Source organism: Lissotriton helveticus, chromosome 6 (assembly GCF_964261635.1).
Source record: "Lissotriton helveticus chromosome 6, aLisHel1.1, whole genome shotgun sequence".
Lineage (NCBI taxonomy): Eukaryota > Metazoa > Chordata > Amphibia > Caudata > Salamandridae > Lissotriton > Lissotriton helveticus.
In genome coordinates this window covers 2,114,482,722-2,114,501,944 of record NC_136067.1, presented here as the reverse complement: position 1 = coordinate 2,114,501,944, position 19,223 = coordinate 2,114,482,722, and the positions used below count along the sequence as shown (strand labels likewise).

Genomic DNA, 19,223 nt, shown 5'->3' with positions numbered 1-19,223 from the left:
GACACTAAAAAATGCGTTCTTGAGGTCTATGACTGAAAAAAATGAGGCTTCAGAATCAATGGCTGTCAACAGGGAAGAGATATCTGGGACAACTGTATACTGGGGAATAATACATTTATTAAGTTCCCGAAGGTCAATCACTAAACGATATACTGGAGGTGCATTTGGATCAGTACGTTTCATAACAGGAATGATCGGAGAATTGCATACATTGGAGTCAGTTTCTACAACTACTCCTTGAGCCATAAGCTCGTCAATAATTTTGGATAAGGCTGCTACAGCCTCTGGTGGCAATCTGTACTGTCTTATTCGTGGCAGGACTACACCTGGCTTGAGAGTCACACGATGGGGTGTGATTTGCATAAAGCCAACATCAGTTGGACCTTGCGCCCATAAATGCTGCGGAACATTGGACAATCTGGGATCAAAATCTCGTAATACATAGTGACCCTTGAAGTCACGTAGGAACAATCGTATTCCCTCTGGGGAACAGCATATAACTGCACCTAACTCTTTCAGTGTCTTAATGCCTAATAGATTTTCTGGACAGGACTTAGTAAGTAACAGATCAGTAGTGCGGGACAATGGACCTACTTCTAGAGTAACTGGCTTTGATATTTCATTTACAATAGGTTTTCCTGAAAATCCAAGGGAAACATTTCTAGAGCCTGAGAGCGGAGCCCCTGGAACTTCGGCGTGACTTATAGTGGTCCTACTTGCCCCTGTATCAATCAAAAACGTTCTGTCTTTCCCTAATACTTGACTATGAACATAGGGACCTTCTTGATCTACAGGTATCTCGATGAGAGGCAAGCCTACCTCCCTCTCTAGGCTGTTTCATGAATATGGCTGATACTCTGGATACTCAGACTGTGCATACTGGTACATCTGCTGTGTAACATGCTGTGTTGCAGCGATAGGCTGCGGTGCTGTAACTGTCTGTGGTGCATTCTGTGACTGAGGAGTCTGTGTAACTTGTTCTTGTCTAGGAGGACGTGGTCTTTCTTTAGTCTTACCGGTAGCTATGTTGTGTTTCAGAACTGCACACTCGTTTATAAAATGACCTGGCTGTTTACAATAATTGCAGTTTCCTTTAACGGGAGCTGCAGGATGACTGGCTTGATTCGGACCCCTTTTCTGACTGTCTTGAGGAACGGATTGTGCAACTAGTACTTTCATTTTCGTGTCTTTCATACGTTTCCTTTCATGTTCTTGCTCTTCTCTGATTCTATTCTGGTGATATTGAAGCATCTGTAACATTTGGGACGGGGTATTAGCTTGCCAGGTACTTTCGACTTTCAAAACTCGGTTTTTAATTTGTGGACTTGAATTCTCGACTAATTTAGTAACAAAAAGATGAGGGTATGATTCGCTACTTGTCTTGAGGCCACTGTTTATGGTAAAACATTTCTCAAATCTGGAATAATAATCACTAATATCTTCATCTTGTTTCTGTTTACAGGCTGAGATTGCATCCCAGTCTTCTTTTCTAGTTGTCAATAACCTAGGCAAAACTTGTATTAATAATTCTGGTAATTCTTTACATTTATCTCCAAGACCGGTACCTGGTACTCGTGCCTTGTCTTCGGCTTCTAGGACTGTCCAATCGATCTTTTTCTCTCCCACCTCCCATTCTTTTTCTTTGAGTTTCTCATATACCCCTGCGGGCAACAAGACTTTTAACATTTTAATGATATCTGGATACGTGTATTCTCCCATACGGAGCATGTCTTTTAATTCTCGGTGGAACCCTGCTGGATCTTTATCATGACAGGGAATTAACTTTTTCATCTCTAAGAGTTCCATCTTTGTGATAGGGGTGTAAACAAACACTCGTTGCATTTCACCACCCTCTGTCTTAACTGGATGCACTTCTCGTAACGGATTCTGTCTGTCTATGTAAAAGGGTTTACTTTCTGGGGGTGAGACATGAACAAAATGTGGGTTCAAAAACATACTATATTTGTGGCGCTGTTCTAGAATGACACTAATTAAATCGGTACCTAAACCTTTCCATCTATACTGGAGTAACTCGTTCAGGACATCGTGTAACGGACCTGGATCAGAATGTTGACCCTCATACAATGTGATGAGGTGCTGGATCATATACATACCCGCCAGTCGCTGCTCGGCTGGGGGCAATTTCTGAAACATTTGTGCCACTATTTCGTCTGGAAAAGTGGTAGAATCAGTAATCCATCGGACTGCTGATCGGACTAGTTCTTGTTCATGCATAGTACTTAACTCGCTATAACCGATTCGTGATTTCAGAATGTGATCGGTAGCTTGAAATACTTGTTCCAGAGAACCTTGTTCTGGTGCTGGATGATGAAAAATTGACTTGTGTTCTAGGCGCAAATGGCGATCTGGAAATCTAGATTTTCCTACATACGCTATTCTGTCGGGATTCTCGTCCTCTACCTCTTCTGTAGAAGAGTCATTTTCTTTCTCGCTTACTTGTGCTTCTTTACGTTGTTCGTGTACCCTTATTATTTCTTTACGAATCTTCTTGTACATACTCTCTATACTACTGATGGTCTTATGCTTACCCTCGGCTATATTATCACTCCACCTTGTCAGGACTTTCATTTCGGCTCGATCTTTGGTCGGATAATCTTGTTCCCTTATTAAACAATTAATCAGAAACTTTAATATCATGAGCTGGACTTCAACTTTTCTTTGGCACATGACGTCACTAATACTTTCTGGATCATTCCCTGTACGGATGAAACGATATATTCTGTCTAGATCTTCTTTCATATCTGGTAGGGTGACTAGATACTCGGTCACCTTTCTCATGCGTAATGAATATAAAACCATATTATCCTCGCCTGGGACTGGATCATAGCCACATTCGGTAAGGGCTTTTCTTATTTCTGCAACAGATTGATACCTGGGCGTACGCTGTGACGCTTGTGCATGTAATTCGGCTAACGTTAAACGCTTGTGTGGCGGCGGGGTTCCTGGAGGACCTCCCCCTGCGGCCCCTAAACTAGAGTCGTCTACTGATGCTCTTCGTCCTGGCAGAGTGGGAAATGGAAATGCAGGCTGGACTTGTATGGCGGGCTGGACCGGGGGTACCGTAACAGGTACTCCGGTGTCTGGAGGAGCGGGAAGTGCCTGATTTACAGGGACTGGCGGAGCAGGAACAGGATTTGCATATTCTGGGACTGTGTCGTCCAAATAGGACGAAATAAAAATATCAGCTGCGGTCGGTTTGTGACGTAGCTTGAGCGGAACTAATGGTGGCGGGAAATTACTGGATGCCTCCGGGGTTGCTTTTGGCAAGCCCTCGGCAAGAAGAGGATACATACCCTTGATGAGGGCATGCCTCTGTCTGTCTGACTGTTCTGTTTTAACTCGTTCACCTATCTCGATTAGTTCCCTTTCCTGGGCTCGTTCCAAGGATTCTCTACTTAGTTCTGACTTTCTGATTTCTTTTTCGGTTCTTTTATGAGATTCTTTGCGCCATAACTCGATGGCATCTTTCTGTGACTGTCTGGCTTTCTTTTTCCATAATGCTTCTTCTACTCTCATGATGCACTCGGCATCCCATGTACCCGATACGGGCCATCTATACTTTTCTTCTAACTGTTTGGTATACTCTACCCATAAATCTAGATATAGTATGGCACTTATGCCATGCTTCTGATACATGAAATGACCTGGACTGTCCCTAGGCGGAACAGGAACTGCTGCTTCTAGCAGACCTTTTCTGGTTTTTAACTGACGCAATCTCGAAAAGAGCGGCATGACTGAACTATAATCTGGACACAACACAATACACAATAAACACGATAATTACTTCACACTCATACCACGACATTAAAATACATGAATAACATTCAGAATAACAGTTCGAACAGAATACTACCTGGAATACGGGAAACAGAATACATGAATTTTCTCGAGAACAGAACTGACTAGAACAGAAACTAGATGCACTGCTGAAACAGTACGAAACTTACCGGTCTCATACAGAGACACGTCAGGACCCGCATCCACCGAAGTGGACACTTCGTTTTTGTGGGTCTGTGTACCACCAACCCACGGACCAGAGTCAATTAGATTGACCCTGTCTAGATACTACCCCAGCAACGGTACTCACCGGGCAGCAAGAACGGAAGGCCTCAGACTGGACTGGACTGCTTCGACGCCGGATGGACGAACTTCGAACTTCTGTTACGGGTGGGCCTCCGGATACCTCGGACCTTGGACTCTCGGCTTGGGCTCTGGTCGGGACTCGCCGCGTTCCTCCACCGCCTCGTCTGGATGCTGGACCGCCTCCTCCGTCTCCTCCGTGGGCCTGAGGGATACTTGAAGCAGAAATATCTGCACGTGCACGGTATGGTTCCGTCACGGCTGCAGAGGGTCAGGGGGCCGGCGTGGCTTCACCGGCGCGTGGGGAAAGGGCAAGTCCCTGTTCGGGCGCCATTATGTGGTATATAAATAAATAATACCGGATCTATTTTTGTCTAGGCATAGCAATAACAGATAGCTCAATAAATAAGAGTCAAGATTCGAGGTAGTAGGAGTTTGCAGGTTTATTACAGCATAAAGGACAGGAACAGGACAACCTGCATAGGAATAGGATGGCAGGGCCTGACAGGGGGGTCCCGACAGCTGCCGGGCAGGATCTGGGATGAGCGCGCTAACATTTAATAACAATACACGATCATATATACTAAAACAGTTGCATTACAATACATACGATAGGCGGAGCAGTGGGTGTGGTCAATAGCAGTCGCGAAAGATAAGGGTGAAAGTAGGTGTAACAGAGGCGTATACATAGACATGTGATGCAAACGTAACAGAATATGTCATGAATGGGGCGGAAACATGGAGGGGGCTACCTAAGGAGCCGGGACCTCTGACCTAATGGTGCGTGCAAACTGACCATGACGTGTTACTAGGAGAAGCTGGGGGCTACGAACTCTGTGCTAGGAGCAGAGACTGAAGTCTGGAGAGTCAGGGCGACATGTACCTAAGCAGTATCTAGTATCTGATGTTTAGAGAACATGTTGATAGAATCCAAAAGTTATCGGGGTAAAGGCGAACAGACTCTAAGACTGGAGCATGCATTATTCTACATGTAGTGCGTGATGAAGAATATTAAATGATCATTAATACAGTATTTCTCCAACATGGAGACGTAAAGGCTAGACAATGACGGAAACTATTGATGCGATTCAGTAGCTTTAGGAATGCAGAGAAGGAGGACTGGACTGATAACTAGAATCATAACATACTCTTGGCAGACTCAGAGGCAGAGCCAGGCTGAACCGGGCACTGCAAAGCAGGAAGTAAGTGAAGGGTCAGGAACACAGGTGGGGGCTGTATCGCTCCTTAGCGAGGCTCAGGAGACAGGAGCTGAATCTGGTGTCCAGGCCCTTTTGAGGCCTAGAAACGGGGACTTTACAATGGAATAACGTGCACACTGAGAAACGTGGCAACGTAGCTTTACATAGGCCTGATATTCGTAGTATTCACGAGAACTGGAAATTGGCATACTAGAGGTGGACACAAATGTAATTGCGTCTTTAATCGAACATGGGGAATACATATGCATATTAATCATGCACACATAACATATGATGGAGGACTCGTAGGGACACAGAACATGGCAAAATTTACTTTTCCACAAAGGAACAGGATGCCCTAAATTTATGTATTCTGTTTGGACGCAAGGATAAAATTATAGATCTGTGACTCTTGTACATGGTGACCTAATTTCTATATTACATTACTCAGTTTTGTTCTGCCTCCTAAGTAGTGTATGGCTTTGTACCATAAAGGAAACCAGGTTTCATTTTTTCCCTGAAGAAGGAACTGGAACATTAGCTGAGGTTACCGTATATGGTGTAGCGGCCAGCGGTAGAGTTACATTTGTAACCTATTGTGATTTTTTTGTGTATCACTCACACTCTTGGTATTGTGTCCCATGCTTGACTATCACCCAAGTAATTTCTTGCTCTTCCTATAAATTTTGACCTAGTCCCATTTCTCTTTTCCATATTTTTTTCACTAGTCAGTTTTTTATTATTATTGATGTATTGTTCAGGTTCACACTTCCAGATTGTAGTAATGTACCAGAGACCCCCATATTATGTATAATTCCTTTTTGTATGACCAGACTGTTTTTTAAGAATTTTCTTTAGACTTAATCATGTCGCCATCTACCCTTAGATGATGGAGGATATGCTCTCACACGGAAACCCAATTAAAAAGCCTAAAGGCACTGTTTTGCCTATTGCCTTTTTATTTGTATTGCTTTTTTTAAATGACAGTGTATTCTAGTCCAAAATTGTCCCATGGCGTGTGGCCATTCCTTTGAAGATCGCAGGCCACCTGTTTGCAGTCCCCTTGTTATACAATCAACTGTTTAAAGCATCGCACTTGCTCCATCAGATGGCATTGGACATCCCAGAACCAGAATTTCAGTGCAAAAGAGCGCCTGTCATGTACTGGTAACCTCTGACAGTGTGCAGTCCCTTGAGCCCCTTAATTTCAGTGAAAAAGAGCGCCTGTCATGTGCTGGTAACCTCTGACAGTGTGCAGTCCCTTGAGCCCCTTGGCCTGAGTTTTGGCCACACACCCCTTTTTCCTTTGCTCCAATGGAAGGGCAGTGCACCGGCGGATCCAAGATTGGCAAAAAGCACTACATTCTGGTGCCCATGAAAGAGCAGCCTGAGCATCCTCTTTCACTGAATGATGAGTGTTGGAGCCTGAGAATGGTCCCGGGTCTGCACGAGATGACCTGTGCCCTTGATCAATGGAGAGCACACTACCTGTAATGCCTGCTGCAAAGGAGAGATACTGGTGCACTGCCTTGAGACATTGAGACTTTTGAATGAGCTATGAGTGTTTGCCAGGAGGGCACTCCAACGGATCATGAAAGGCTTGAATGAAGAGGCCCATGCGGAAGAAAACAACAAAAGAAGATTTGATGGACAATAGAAGCCTGCCAGAGAGGCTTTTTGAACGGACTCTGGGCATAGTTGGTTTCACAAGAGGTTTCTGTGTGATTGTATAGACTAGGTGTGAGGAGACTGATACTTATTGTTTGGCTGGCATTGTTTTAAAGTAGTATTCTGTTAAGTAAAAGCAGAATAAAGTCCATTCTCTGTGGAAGAGTATCCCTTTTCACCTCAGAGCATTAATGAGGGTCACCACTGTTTCACCTGAACATACAAAAATTACTGAAATGCATAGGAGCCCTAGAAATGTTGCTAGATAGTTTTGGGATTTGCTTTCTGCTTGGGGTTGAGAAAGATTATAGTTTTGTTTGTAATAGTGGTCACTACTTTCCCCTGTTGTCTATATGTTCTTAATAACGTGTTTTCTAGTGTTCTTTTAAACATGAAGTTGTCATTTATGGGTGGGATTGTTTTTTCTACTCAATTGACTTCTGCACCCACTTCCCAACCTATGTCTTTTCCTACTACTGCTTCTTTGCATTCTTTTCACCCTTTTCCTGAACATGAACTGGTTAGATCAGAGTTTACTAATAATTCCTTTGTACAGCTTCTGCATCAACAACAGTTAGTAGTGAACATCCCTAATTGTTGGGTGTGTGATCTTATGCCACCTACTACAGATAGAGGTATTCCCTATTTTGTCCTGCCATATGTGGCCTTTGTGCTACTACGTGTGTAAGGAGACCTGTCCCGAGAGAGTTGCTAAGTAACAGGATTATGCTCCAGCAACATATTGATGATCTGATGAATATAGACCTGGATTCAGATTGACATGAGTTTAGGTTATTGCCTATGTAAGGGCAAAAGTAGGGTCTGAGGTTCTGTGAATTCTGAACCTGGGTCATAAAGGTCGTGGTTCTGTTACGATTTTGGTAACAGCGAACCGTAAACAGTGAGTTCAGCAAGTATGAGTGTTTTCGTTATGTTACACACACAGATTCACTATGTATTTGGAGATTTCATTCTGAACCATGGGTTCCATTTAGTGCATGGCAGCCATTTTGTAGTTGCCCTCACATAGGCTGATGACTTTATCTGACTGCTGGATGACCTGAGTGAACTGACCCTGTTGCCTGAAGCTGACCTTGTTAGACCAGTTTCTTGCCCAGTAGCTGATCAAGATTAAGGAATAGAGCACAGGAGATTGTAAAGTTTGGTATGCACATACACACCCCTTATCTTACCTCTCATCTGTTTCTGTTCCCTATTTTTATGACCGGTTTACAATATGGGTTGTGGTATTCTATTATGGGTTTGTCCAGCATTGTGTAAGAAGGAATGTTGGGTTTTTTGCATGCTTGCAAAAGCTAGGACTGCCCCTTACTTTTGTGCTGAGTCATGTAACCCAAAACATATATAAGACCTCTGTTATCTGTTTTCCTCAGACTGCCTCATTCAATTGCTAAGGCAGCTGGGTGACGTAGCCTCACTTAATTAAGTTTAATAAAGATGTCTTTTTCATATTTCAGCTTCTGTGCCAAGTTCTTTATTGATATTAGGAAGACCCCTGAGAATGAAGATTTTCCATTTCCTCAGTGTCTAAGATAACCTTGACGGTGTCAGCGCATACTGTGCAGACTAAACTTTCTAAGCAGGCTAGAAATGCAGCAAAACAAGTTATGCTCATGTGAAGCAAAGCATCTATCGTTTCTCTAAACACCAGCGCAGAGTGTGTCATGTGCAAAGCAGAGCAGGCAAGGAAAAATGGTGTTTAAACTTCTAATAAGCTCATGCTAACTTAACACTATATAAATGTACGGGTCATCTCTACGACACTTTGTTGAACTAAAACACCGTGGTGTTTCTGTCTTTAAGTCACACCAAAGTTAGACTGCTGAAAAGACTCGAGGCCAACTATCTACAAACAACACAAATCAACGTAAGTTTCTACACTTTTTAGCTTTACTGGAGCAATATATATTTAATGGCCGAATATCAATCAATATTGAGACAAGATGTCTGTGTCTCTTTCCATTTTTCCACTACAGGCCCAGCCTTAAAGTTCTTGAGAAACCTGACTGAGTCTCTTTCCTGATAAAGGTACTTCACCCACTACAATAGTTAATAGTCTCAATAGCGAGAAAGAGCCCATATTTATTTGTCCATTCTATTAAACCAACAGGTTACACCGTGCCCAGCCCTGACGAAAATCCCACGACATAACGGGATTGGAAACACAACAACTTTTCCTTTTCATTCACAAAGGGCCATTCACTAGTCCATGTCTAACTAGTTTTCTGAGGACGCCTTCACCTAAAGATTTAGCCCCACAGAAAAACTGCCCTTGTGACAGCAGTCCTAACTAAGGCGTTAAGTGGCAGGCTTCAGGATTGCTTGTTGTAACTGATTATGCTGGTGTAATTATTACATGTTGTTATTTAATTTTTGTAACATTATTTGTTGTAGCGTGAAGAATTCATGTCTCTTGTTCACTATTCTTCAACTGTTAATTGTTTAAAAATATTGGATGTAAACTGATTGTGTCGCGCTCAGACATATGTAATTGTAAAAAGCATTTAAGTACATAAAAAATGTATATGTGATAAATACCAAATTTTGCCTATGAACAGTATGGTCAAGACACTAAGTCTGCTTAAATAAATAGCAGCATTCTAAAGTAGAACCTAGGGGGATCTTCTTTCTTTCTAAATACTTTCTAAAAGTGGCATTTGCAAACGCGCAATTTAAAAACCATCTTTAGTAAAATATGTGTTATTAAATTTGAGTTCAGAGAGCCTAAATTTTATTTTTCCATCTTATCCCTATGGGAAGATATGCTTGTAAAATGTTACAAAGCATTCCCCATTCTGTCCTATGGGGCAAGCTAGCCTTTCAATAGTGAAAAACGAAATTGGCAGTATTTCACTATCAGGACATGTTACACACATCAGTACATGTCCTACCTTTCACATACACTACACCTTGCCCGGGGGGGTACCTTGGGCCTACCATAAGAGTGTCCTATATGTGAGAAAAGGGAAGGTTAGGGCCTGGCAAGTGTGTGCACTTGCCACAGCGACATGGCAGTTAGCATACTGCGCACAGGCACTGCAGTGGCAGGCCTGAGACATCTTTTTAGGGCTACTCATGTGGGTGGCAGAATCAGTGCTGCACTAGTAGTATTTGATTTACCAGCACCGGCACACCCAGTGCATTTTACTAGGGACTGACCAGTAAATCCAAACCTGCCAATCAGGGAGATCCAATCATAATAACAATTTACACAGAGAGCATATGCACTTATGCACGGATTAGCAGTGGTAAAGTGCCCAGAGTCCTAAAACCAAGAACAACAGGTCAAGAAAAAAAAATAGGAGGTGGAAGCAAAAGGTTTGGGGATAACCCTGCAAAAAGGGCCACATCCAACAGCCCTCAAGACATGGGTGTTCGAATAAGCCTACAGGACCTGCAAGCGCCTGGATAACCTATTGGGCGATTAGCCGGGCTTTATAAATCCTGCTCGATTGAAGCCTTGATCACTGTGGAATTAACAGTTAGCCTTTCATAAAAAAGCAAAGCGAAGCGACCAGTTTTTTTATAGCCTCTATCCAAGTATCGATGTCATCAAGATGGTGAAACACTGACTTATCAATTGCTCCTACTGTCCATTCAAGGACTGAGGATTTAACTTCGTATTCTCCCCGCTGCGTTTCTTTGGTCACCAGATGGGTCCATACAGTTCAGTAGTTTTATGTTTTTTATGTTATTTGGTGGGAGCCCAGTCGGAGAGGAGTGTGGTACAGCACTGTTGAATTTGTCATGACAGTTTATTACAGTAGACTCTGGAACAGGAAAAGGGCTTTGTCATGCTGCTTAGTGACAATGAGTCAGCTTTGTAAACAGGACACATCACTGGATGTGTTATCCTGTCACCACACCCATAAGTGACATTGTAGACCACCTCAATCTACGTATGCGGGCATAGAGTTGATAAAATTGATACAAGGTCTCTTGTCTTGTGTTGATGGTTTAAAATTTGTCTTGTGCTTATATACGTAACCAAAAGACACACAAATTATAGACGGAATTCGGTATAATTCAAACATTCACCCCCAGTCAAGTGATCTGGGTTAAATCCATTGTTCTTTTGCTCACCATGCCAAGCCAGTTGAGACTTAACCATTTTTTTTTTTTTTAGACCAACGGTCCCAGATTTTATTTAATTTCACAAGTAACAAGCCAATAGATCATACACTGTCATATAAACAACAATCATTACCCAGTCAGTAACATTTTCGACATTTCGGTCGTATATAGGTGAAAATAAACAGTAGCCAGGGAATATGCATTAGTCCGCAATTCTCAGTTCCAGGAGAAATCTTGGGTTGCAGTGCCTGCTGCGTATGTCGCTGCAGAAGGGCCAAAGTGGTCATGATAGTCAACAGCGGTTATCCTAGGCTGCGTTCCCTGGTTGGCACGGATGATGTTAAAGACAGGAATCGCGTCCCACATTACCATTTGGGACACAGGGCTACAGTTGTGTGATCATGGCAGTATGTAATTAACATTGAAGAGAGGGTAAATGGGGCGGGGGAGATCAACATCATCGTGAGCACAGCAGAAACAAGCTAACTGCCAATCAAGAGAAATAATAGGGAAGTAACGGAAACAGGAGGGAAAACACATCAACAACAATCGGACTAGTGTTAGCGTGTACAGCAGTGTATCAGTGACACTAATGGTGTATGTGACGCTGTATATGGACAGTGTGGGGGCGGGAATGGTCGTGGATTGAGGACCGCTGCGGCCATGCGGCGGTAGGAGGGAATAATAGCAAGCAGACTTTGTCGGGCGTTACCCCAACGGCCGGGAGGGGAGGGGGGGAGCGGCATGTCGGGGCAGGGGATGAGTTAAGACTTAACCATATTCAAATCATTGGCCCTGCTCCTCATGGGTATAGTCCAGCTTGAACTTTCAAGGCAGGTCCTCCCTGGACCAGAAACAAGCATACTGGGACCGGTTTTGGGGTATCACCCCTCATCAGTCATCTTGAATCCAGTGAGCCCGGGACCCACGTCTAGGCATACCCGTGGCCCTTTATATGGTTCCTCCCCAGGGTGGGCTTTCCCATGATACATTGGCTGTGCGGTGCCTTTCTAATAAATGCCTTGTCACTTTCTGTACATTCATAGTGTTACTCCATTAAGAACACTTTGTAACATTGTCCAGGAACTCGCCCAGAGTTCTGCAAAGCCATACGTTACTTCATCACCTAACTCACCATTGCCTCTGAACACTACATATTCATAGCAGATCTCAGCTTCCACATGGAAGACCTTAGTGACGTCAGCACTGCCAACTTAATAGAAAGCAGGAGCAACATCAGCCTCATCCAACTCGTCATCGACCCAACACACATCGTAGGGCACACACTTGACTCCATCCTCATCTCCAGCAAAACAATCAAGAACCACCTTGTCACAGACCTCACCTGGACCGACCACTCCATTGTCCACTTCACCATCACAGGGCACAATACTACGGCTACCAAAGCCAAACAACCCAGCGCAACGGGAAAACTTTCTCAGACGAGAACTGAAACACTCGCCATGCCAACTGACTGGACACAGCTCTAGACCTTAAACAGGCCCTCAGGAACTTCACAGACTGGATCACCGACTATGCCACCCCGACCAAGATCAGAGAATCGGCAAAGAGTGTCAACTTGTTTACCCTGGAACTTCAGACCTCTTAATGAAACTGTTGTTGGCTACAAAGAAGATAGCGTACCTATAAGGATCCAGTGCACTACACCACCCTCAGGACATCGATCAACCACTACCACCTCCTCAAAGAAGAGAGCCCTCACATGCTGGATAAAGATCAGATCAAACCACAGCAATGAGCACTTCACCATCATAGAATTCAGCAACCCTGTAGCCACAGAGAATATCATAACTCCCTCCTAGGATCTGTGCTACACGCTTGCTGACTACTTTCATTAGAAGATCGCTGTCATCTACAGGGACTTTGAACCTCAGCTCTCTGCAAGTGACAGCCTCGACCTCCTCACACCCACTGACACTAACTCTGACCTCCGGCCCACTTCCTGGGATATCCTCATTGCACAAGACACCACCTCTATAATGAACTCCATGCACTCTGGGGTACCCGCTGATCCATGCCCCCACCATATCTTTAACCTCCGGAGCAAGGTGATCAGATTAGAGCTCACAATCACACAGAACAGATCGATCGCCTTGGCCCCCTCCGCAGAAGAGTGGTAACATGTAGAAGTGAAACCCCTGCTAAAAAACATTCAGCAGACCTAGAGCAGCTGAAGAACTCCTGACTGATACCCCTGCTCTCGTTCCTGGCCATAGTCTTCGAGAGGACAATCAACAGTAAGCTGACCAGACACCTGGAGCAAAACAACCTCCTGGACTCCTCCTATTCAGGCTTCCATGCCAATCAAAGCACAGAGACTGCCCTGATAGCAGCCACAGATGATATCAGAGCCCTCCTGGACCTCAGTCAGAATACAGCCCCAATCCTCCTCGACCTCTCAGATGCCTTTGACATGGTCTCCCACCAGATCCTGATCGACAAGCTCCACCACTTCGGAATCCAAGGAAATGCCCTGAAATGGATCGCCTCCTACCTCACCAGAAAATCAGACTCCTGCCCTACTCCTGAGCCCAAGGACATCATCTGTGGTACCCCACAAGGATCCTCAATTATCCCCACCTTCTTCTACACTTACATGATACCCCCAGCCAACATTATTAGATCGCACGGGCTGAAAGTCATCTTCTACACCCACCTCACCAACTCCAGAGACAACTTACATAGGTGCCCGGCCAACATCACCGACTGGATGAAGCACAACTGCCTAAAACTGAACACAGACAAGACAGAAGTCCTCATCTTCAGTTACCAGGCATCTCCTTGGAGCGACGCATGGTGGTCAGCAGAAACTGGTTTCTTCCCCTCCCTTACAGACCATGCCCATGACTCACAATGCACATGTGCTGTAAGATCTTTAGATCTTGCAGCTCCCCATCAGCACCAGACAAATGATCACCAAAGCCCTGGTGACCAACTGGCTTGGCTACCTAAAAACTCTGTATGCAGGAATCAAGACTAACCTCCAGAGACAACTGCAGACAATACAGAACTCAGCAGCAATGCTAATCATCAACCTCCTGAAGCAGACCCACCTCACTCCCCACCTCAGTAAACTCTACTGGCTCCCAGTCCAGAAAGGAGGCAAGATATTGGCCCATGCTTATAAGGCACTCCACAACGAAGGATCGTCCTACATCAGCCAAAGTTTATTCTTTAACCAGCCCACCAGATACCTGCATTCCACCTCCCTCTTGCTCGCTCACACTCCCAGAGTCTGACAAACCAGGCACGGAGGCTGTGCTTTCTCCCACCTGGCTGTAAAGACCTGGAATGAACTTCCCCTGCACTGGAGATCTGCCTCATCAATGAATCTGGAAAGAACTCAAGATCTGGCTTTTCAACTGATCAGCCCCTCCGGACAGCAACTCCTCCCCTAGAGACTTGAGAATCTCACAGATGATTTGCGTGCTTAATAAATACCAATTGATTGATTTGAGTGTGTACATTCATATAGATTTTTCCCAGTGGGGACTTTGATGTTGTTTAACTCTCCCTTGCTAATAAATGCCTTGCTACAATCAGTGCAGTCTTCAGGGTGGACTTTTGATGTTGCGTTAGCTCTCCATTTATGAATTCATGGTCACATTCAATACATTTATAGAGTTTCTCTCCTGTGTGAACATTCTGATATATTACATATTGTTTTGTAATCAATCCCTTGCCACATTATATTTATTAATAGGGTTTCTCCCTAGTGTGGATTTGTTGATGTTAGCTTATTCTTCCTTGGAAGACTTTATTACACTCTAAATAAATAGGATTTTTTTTGCCATGTAGATTTTCAGACATCGCTTCAGTTGTCCATTTATTATGAATGCTTTGTGGTATTCAATACATACATTTTCTCTCCTGTGTGAACTTCTTGATTTTGTATTAAATTTAGCTGTGTGATGAATGCCTTGTCACATTCTGTAAATTTATGTGGTGTCTCCCCACTGTGGACCTGATATTGTTTAAAATCTCCCTTTATAATAAATAGCTTGATACATTCAGTGCAGTTGAATGGTCTCTTTCCATTTGGTATAAATTCTTTGTCACATTTTGTACACTGCACATTTTGTACACTGATATGGTTTCTCTCATGTGGGTACTTTCTGGTGAATTTTCAAACTTTGCTTTGTAATAACTGCTAAATCGCATTCAGTACAGCCCTATTGTTTCTAACCAGTGTGGAATTTCTGATGTACTATTATGTACATTCATAGGGTTTCTCCCCTGTGTGGATTATCTGATGTTGCATAGGAAATTACTTTCTAATAAACGCCTTCTCACATTCAGTGCAGTTGAGTGGTTTCTCCCCAATGTGGATTTTCTAATGTCGCTTCAGCTCTCCATTTGTTATAAATGCTTTGTCACATTCAGTGCATTCATACGGATTCCCCCCCAGTGTGGACCTTTTGATGTTGCTTTAGCTGTCTATATTTTATAAATGCCTTTCCACATTCTGTACGTTCATACAGTTTCTCCCCAGAGTGGATATTTTGATGTCGCCTCAGCTCTCCATTTGTTATAAATGCTTTGTCACATTCTGTACATTGATATGGTCTCTCTCCAGTGTGGACTTTTTCATGACGCTTCAGCGCTTCATTTGCTATAAATGCTTTTTCACATTCTGTACATTGATATGGTCTTGCTCCAGAGTGGACTTTCTGATGTCCCTTCAGCCCTACATTTGTTTTAAATGCTTTGGGACATTCTGTACATTGATATGGTCTCTCTCCAGTGTGGACTTTTTGATGTTGCTTCAGCTGTACATTTCTTATGAATGCTTTGTCACATTCTGTACATTGATGTGGTTTCTCCCCAGTGTGGACTCTCTGATGTACCATTAGGTCTGACTTTCTAATGAATGCCATGTCACATTCTGTACATTGGTATGGTCTCTCCCCAGTGTGGACTTTCTGATGTCCCTTCAGCCCTACATTTGTTTTAAATGCTTTGTCACATTCTGTACATTGATATGATAGCTCTCCAGAGTGGGTTTTCTGATGTCTTTTTAGGTTTCCATTGACAATAAATGCCATGTCACATTCTGTACATTTATATGGTTTCTCCCCAGTGTGGATTTTCTGATGTTGTTTTAGGTCTCTATTTGTCATAAATGCCTTGTCACATTCTGTACATGCATACAGTTTCTCCCCAGTGTGGATTTTCTGATGTTGTTTTAGCCCTTCATTTCTTATAAATGCCTTGTCACATTCTGAACATGCATACAGTTTCTCCCCACTGTGGATTTTCTGATGTTTTTTTAGCCCTTCATTTCTTATAAATGCCTTGTCACATTCTGAACATGCATACAGTTTCTCCCCATTGTGGATTTTCTGATGTTGCGTCAGCTGTCCATTTGTTATAAATGCTTTGTCACATTCTGTACATTGATATGGTCTCTCTCCAGTGTGGACTTTTTGATGTTGCTTCAGCTGTACATTTGTTATAAATGATTTGTCACATTCTGTACATTGATATGGTTTCTCTCCAGTGTGGACTTTCTGATGTTTTATGAGCTGCGACTTTCTAATGCATGCCAGGGAACATTCTGTACATTGGTATGGTTTCTCCCCAGTGTGGACTTTCTGATGTTGCTTTAGCTCTCTAGTTGTTATAAATGATTTGTCACATTCTGTACATTGATATGATCGCTCTCCAGAGTGGGTTTTCTGATGTCTTTTTAGGTCTCCACTGGAAATAAATGCCATGTTGCATTCTGTACATTTATATGGTTTCTCCCCAGTGTGGATTTTCTGATGTCGTTTTAGCTCTCCATTTGTTATAAATGCCTTGTCACATTCTGTACATGTATACAGTTTCTCCCCAGTGTGGATTTTCTGATGTTGTGTTAGATTTCCATTTGTCATATATGCTTTGCCACATTCTGTACATCGATATGGTTGCTCCCCAGTGTGGATTTTCTGATGTTGTGTTAGCATTTCATTTGTTATAAATGCTTTATCACATTCTGTACATTCATAGGGTTTCTCCCCAGTGTGGATCATTTGATGCCGCTTTAGATGCACCTTATTTCTGAACATTTTATTACATTCTGTACATTGATATGGTTTCTCCCCAGTGTGGATTTTCTGATGTTGTGTTAGCTTTTCATTTGTTATAAATGCTTTATCACATTCTGTACATTCATAGGGTTTCTCCCCAGTGTGGATCATTTGATGCCGCTTTAGATTCCCCTTATTTCTGAACATTTTATTGCATTCTGTACATTGATATGGTTTCTCCCCAGTGTGGATTTTCTGATGTTGTGTTAGCTTTTGATTTGTTATAAATGCTTTATAACATTCTGTACATTCATAGGGTTTCTCCCCAGTGTGGATCATTTGATGCTGCTTTAGATTCACCTTATTTCTGAACATTTTATTACATTCTGTACATTTATATGGTTTCTCCTCTACGTGGACACTCTGATGCTGCACTAGGTCTTTCATTGCAAAGAACGCGTTTCCACAGTCAGTCCATCAATCTGGTTTTTCTCCAGTATGAAGTTTCTTATGTCACACTTGCTCTTTTTTTGCCAACTAAATGTTGTGTCACATTCTAAAAACTCATATGTTTTTTCTCCTGTGTGTTCTTTCTGATAGCAGGTTCTCTTCCTTCGTAATGAGCACCTTAGACTTGCTTCAGCATGTCAGTGTGTTGTGTCTCCAATGTCTATCAGCTGATATCTAACAGCCAAGTACAGACTTCATTGGAGAGTTTGGGTTTTCTGCTGATCGAAAAAGAATTTCGAGAGGCATTAGCCTTCAATGGAAGTGTTTTTGAGGCATACTGTTTTTACATCACTGCCCACACCAGTGGTGTTTAATAGCTTTACTTTTTTCATTTATTACTGCATTTATTTCACCTGTTAGATTAAGAAAAAGAAACCATGAATAAGCTTAAATGAAAAGCCCATCAGAAAAACCTATTGGCATTTAATGATACATTTAAGTGTCCATATAGACAAGTGCGCTGAAGAAATCCTAGATTCCACTTTCAATGTAAACATGCAATAGGCAGAGTAAGGGCATACGATCCTTCCGTGATCCCCTTCTATTGAGGAGTGTGGACTCAAGGAGTAACCAAGAGACCCGAGACTGTTGCTTGTTCAGTGAGTGAGATCTTATCCCACAACACCCTACAATGTTAAATCTACAGCAACAAGATGCCTCCCTTCTTATACAGGAAACGGTTCCTATTATCACACGGCCTAACAAGTAATGCAAGATGGAACCGGTTAGAAACCAGGTCTCTAGTTGGAAGAGGTATGTACCATTTCCAAGTAGGGCCAGCAATCCTAGTCAGGGTAAGTCACAAAACAATTCCAAATTATCCTGTGCTCACCCCCTGGTAGCTGGGCTCAGAGCAAACAGGCTTAAAAGGCAATGTTTAAAGGGTTGGTGCAATAACTCATACAACACAGTGAATACCTCACAAAAAGACTCATCAACAGTTTAGAAATATAGAGAACATTTACCTGAGTAAAACAAGTCCAAAACGATCAAAATCAATCAAGTAGAAGCTGCGATATTGAACGTTGAAGAAATAAAATCTAATAAAACAATTAAAAGCAGGTAACACTAAAAAAGGTTATTTCAGATTGGTCAAGAGGGACCGGTGCAAATTCAAAGTGTAGGCCGACTACAATGGAGCGCAGAAAGACTACAGGGACCCATTTGGGCCCACTGAACACAGTACCTTGGAGTGCAGTGTGCGTGGGGAGGCCTTGTGCCATCTAGCGGAAGAAACTTTGCAGGGCTTCGTGCTGCGTCACATCAGATTTGGCAGAGACTCAGCTGTAGAAACCACTTCTGAGGTCCAGAACTTGGAGGGGGCACCTCAGACAAGGATAGGAAGGGAGAGTCCAGCAGCATCAGCAGAACTGCAGGAAGTCTTTTGTGTCTCTGACACTTCAGAAACAGGAGGCAAGCTAAAAAGCCCTTAGAGCACACTTTGGAGTGAAGGCAGAGTCTAGATCTCCTTCCAGGAGTCGAAGAGCTGCACTCCACAGGGCAACACACAGAAAAGCAGTTCTTCGTCAAAAACAATCCAATTGAGTATTTTCTGCAGCACCACAGTTCTTCTGACAGCGGTTCTGTGTAGATCCAGAAGTATCAGAGTTGACGGGCC

General features: G+C 43.1%; 1 protein-coding gene across 1 annotated transcript in view; it reads right to left on the bottom strand.

Moving 5' to 3' along the window:
• Positions 1-11,201: 11,201 nt before the first annotated feature.
• LOC144763075 (uncharacterized) overlaps positions 11,202-19,223 on the bottom strand; it is a 676,435-nt gene continuing 668,413 nt past the window's right edge. Inside the window, 2 exon segments of the mRNA XM_078648377.1 lie at positions 11,202-15,474; positions 15,476-17,574. Coding sequence (XP_078504503.1) covers positions 15,418-15,474; positions 15,476-17,574 — 2,156 coding nt within the window. The 3' untranslated portion in view covers positions 11,202-15,417.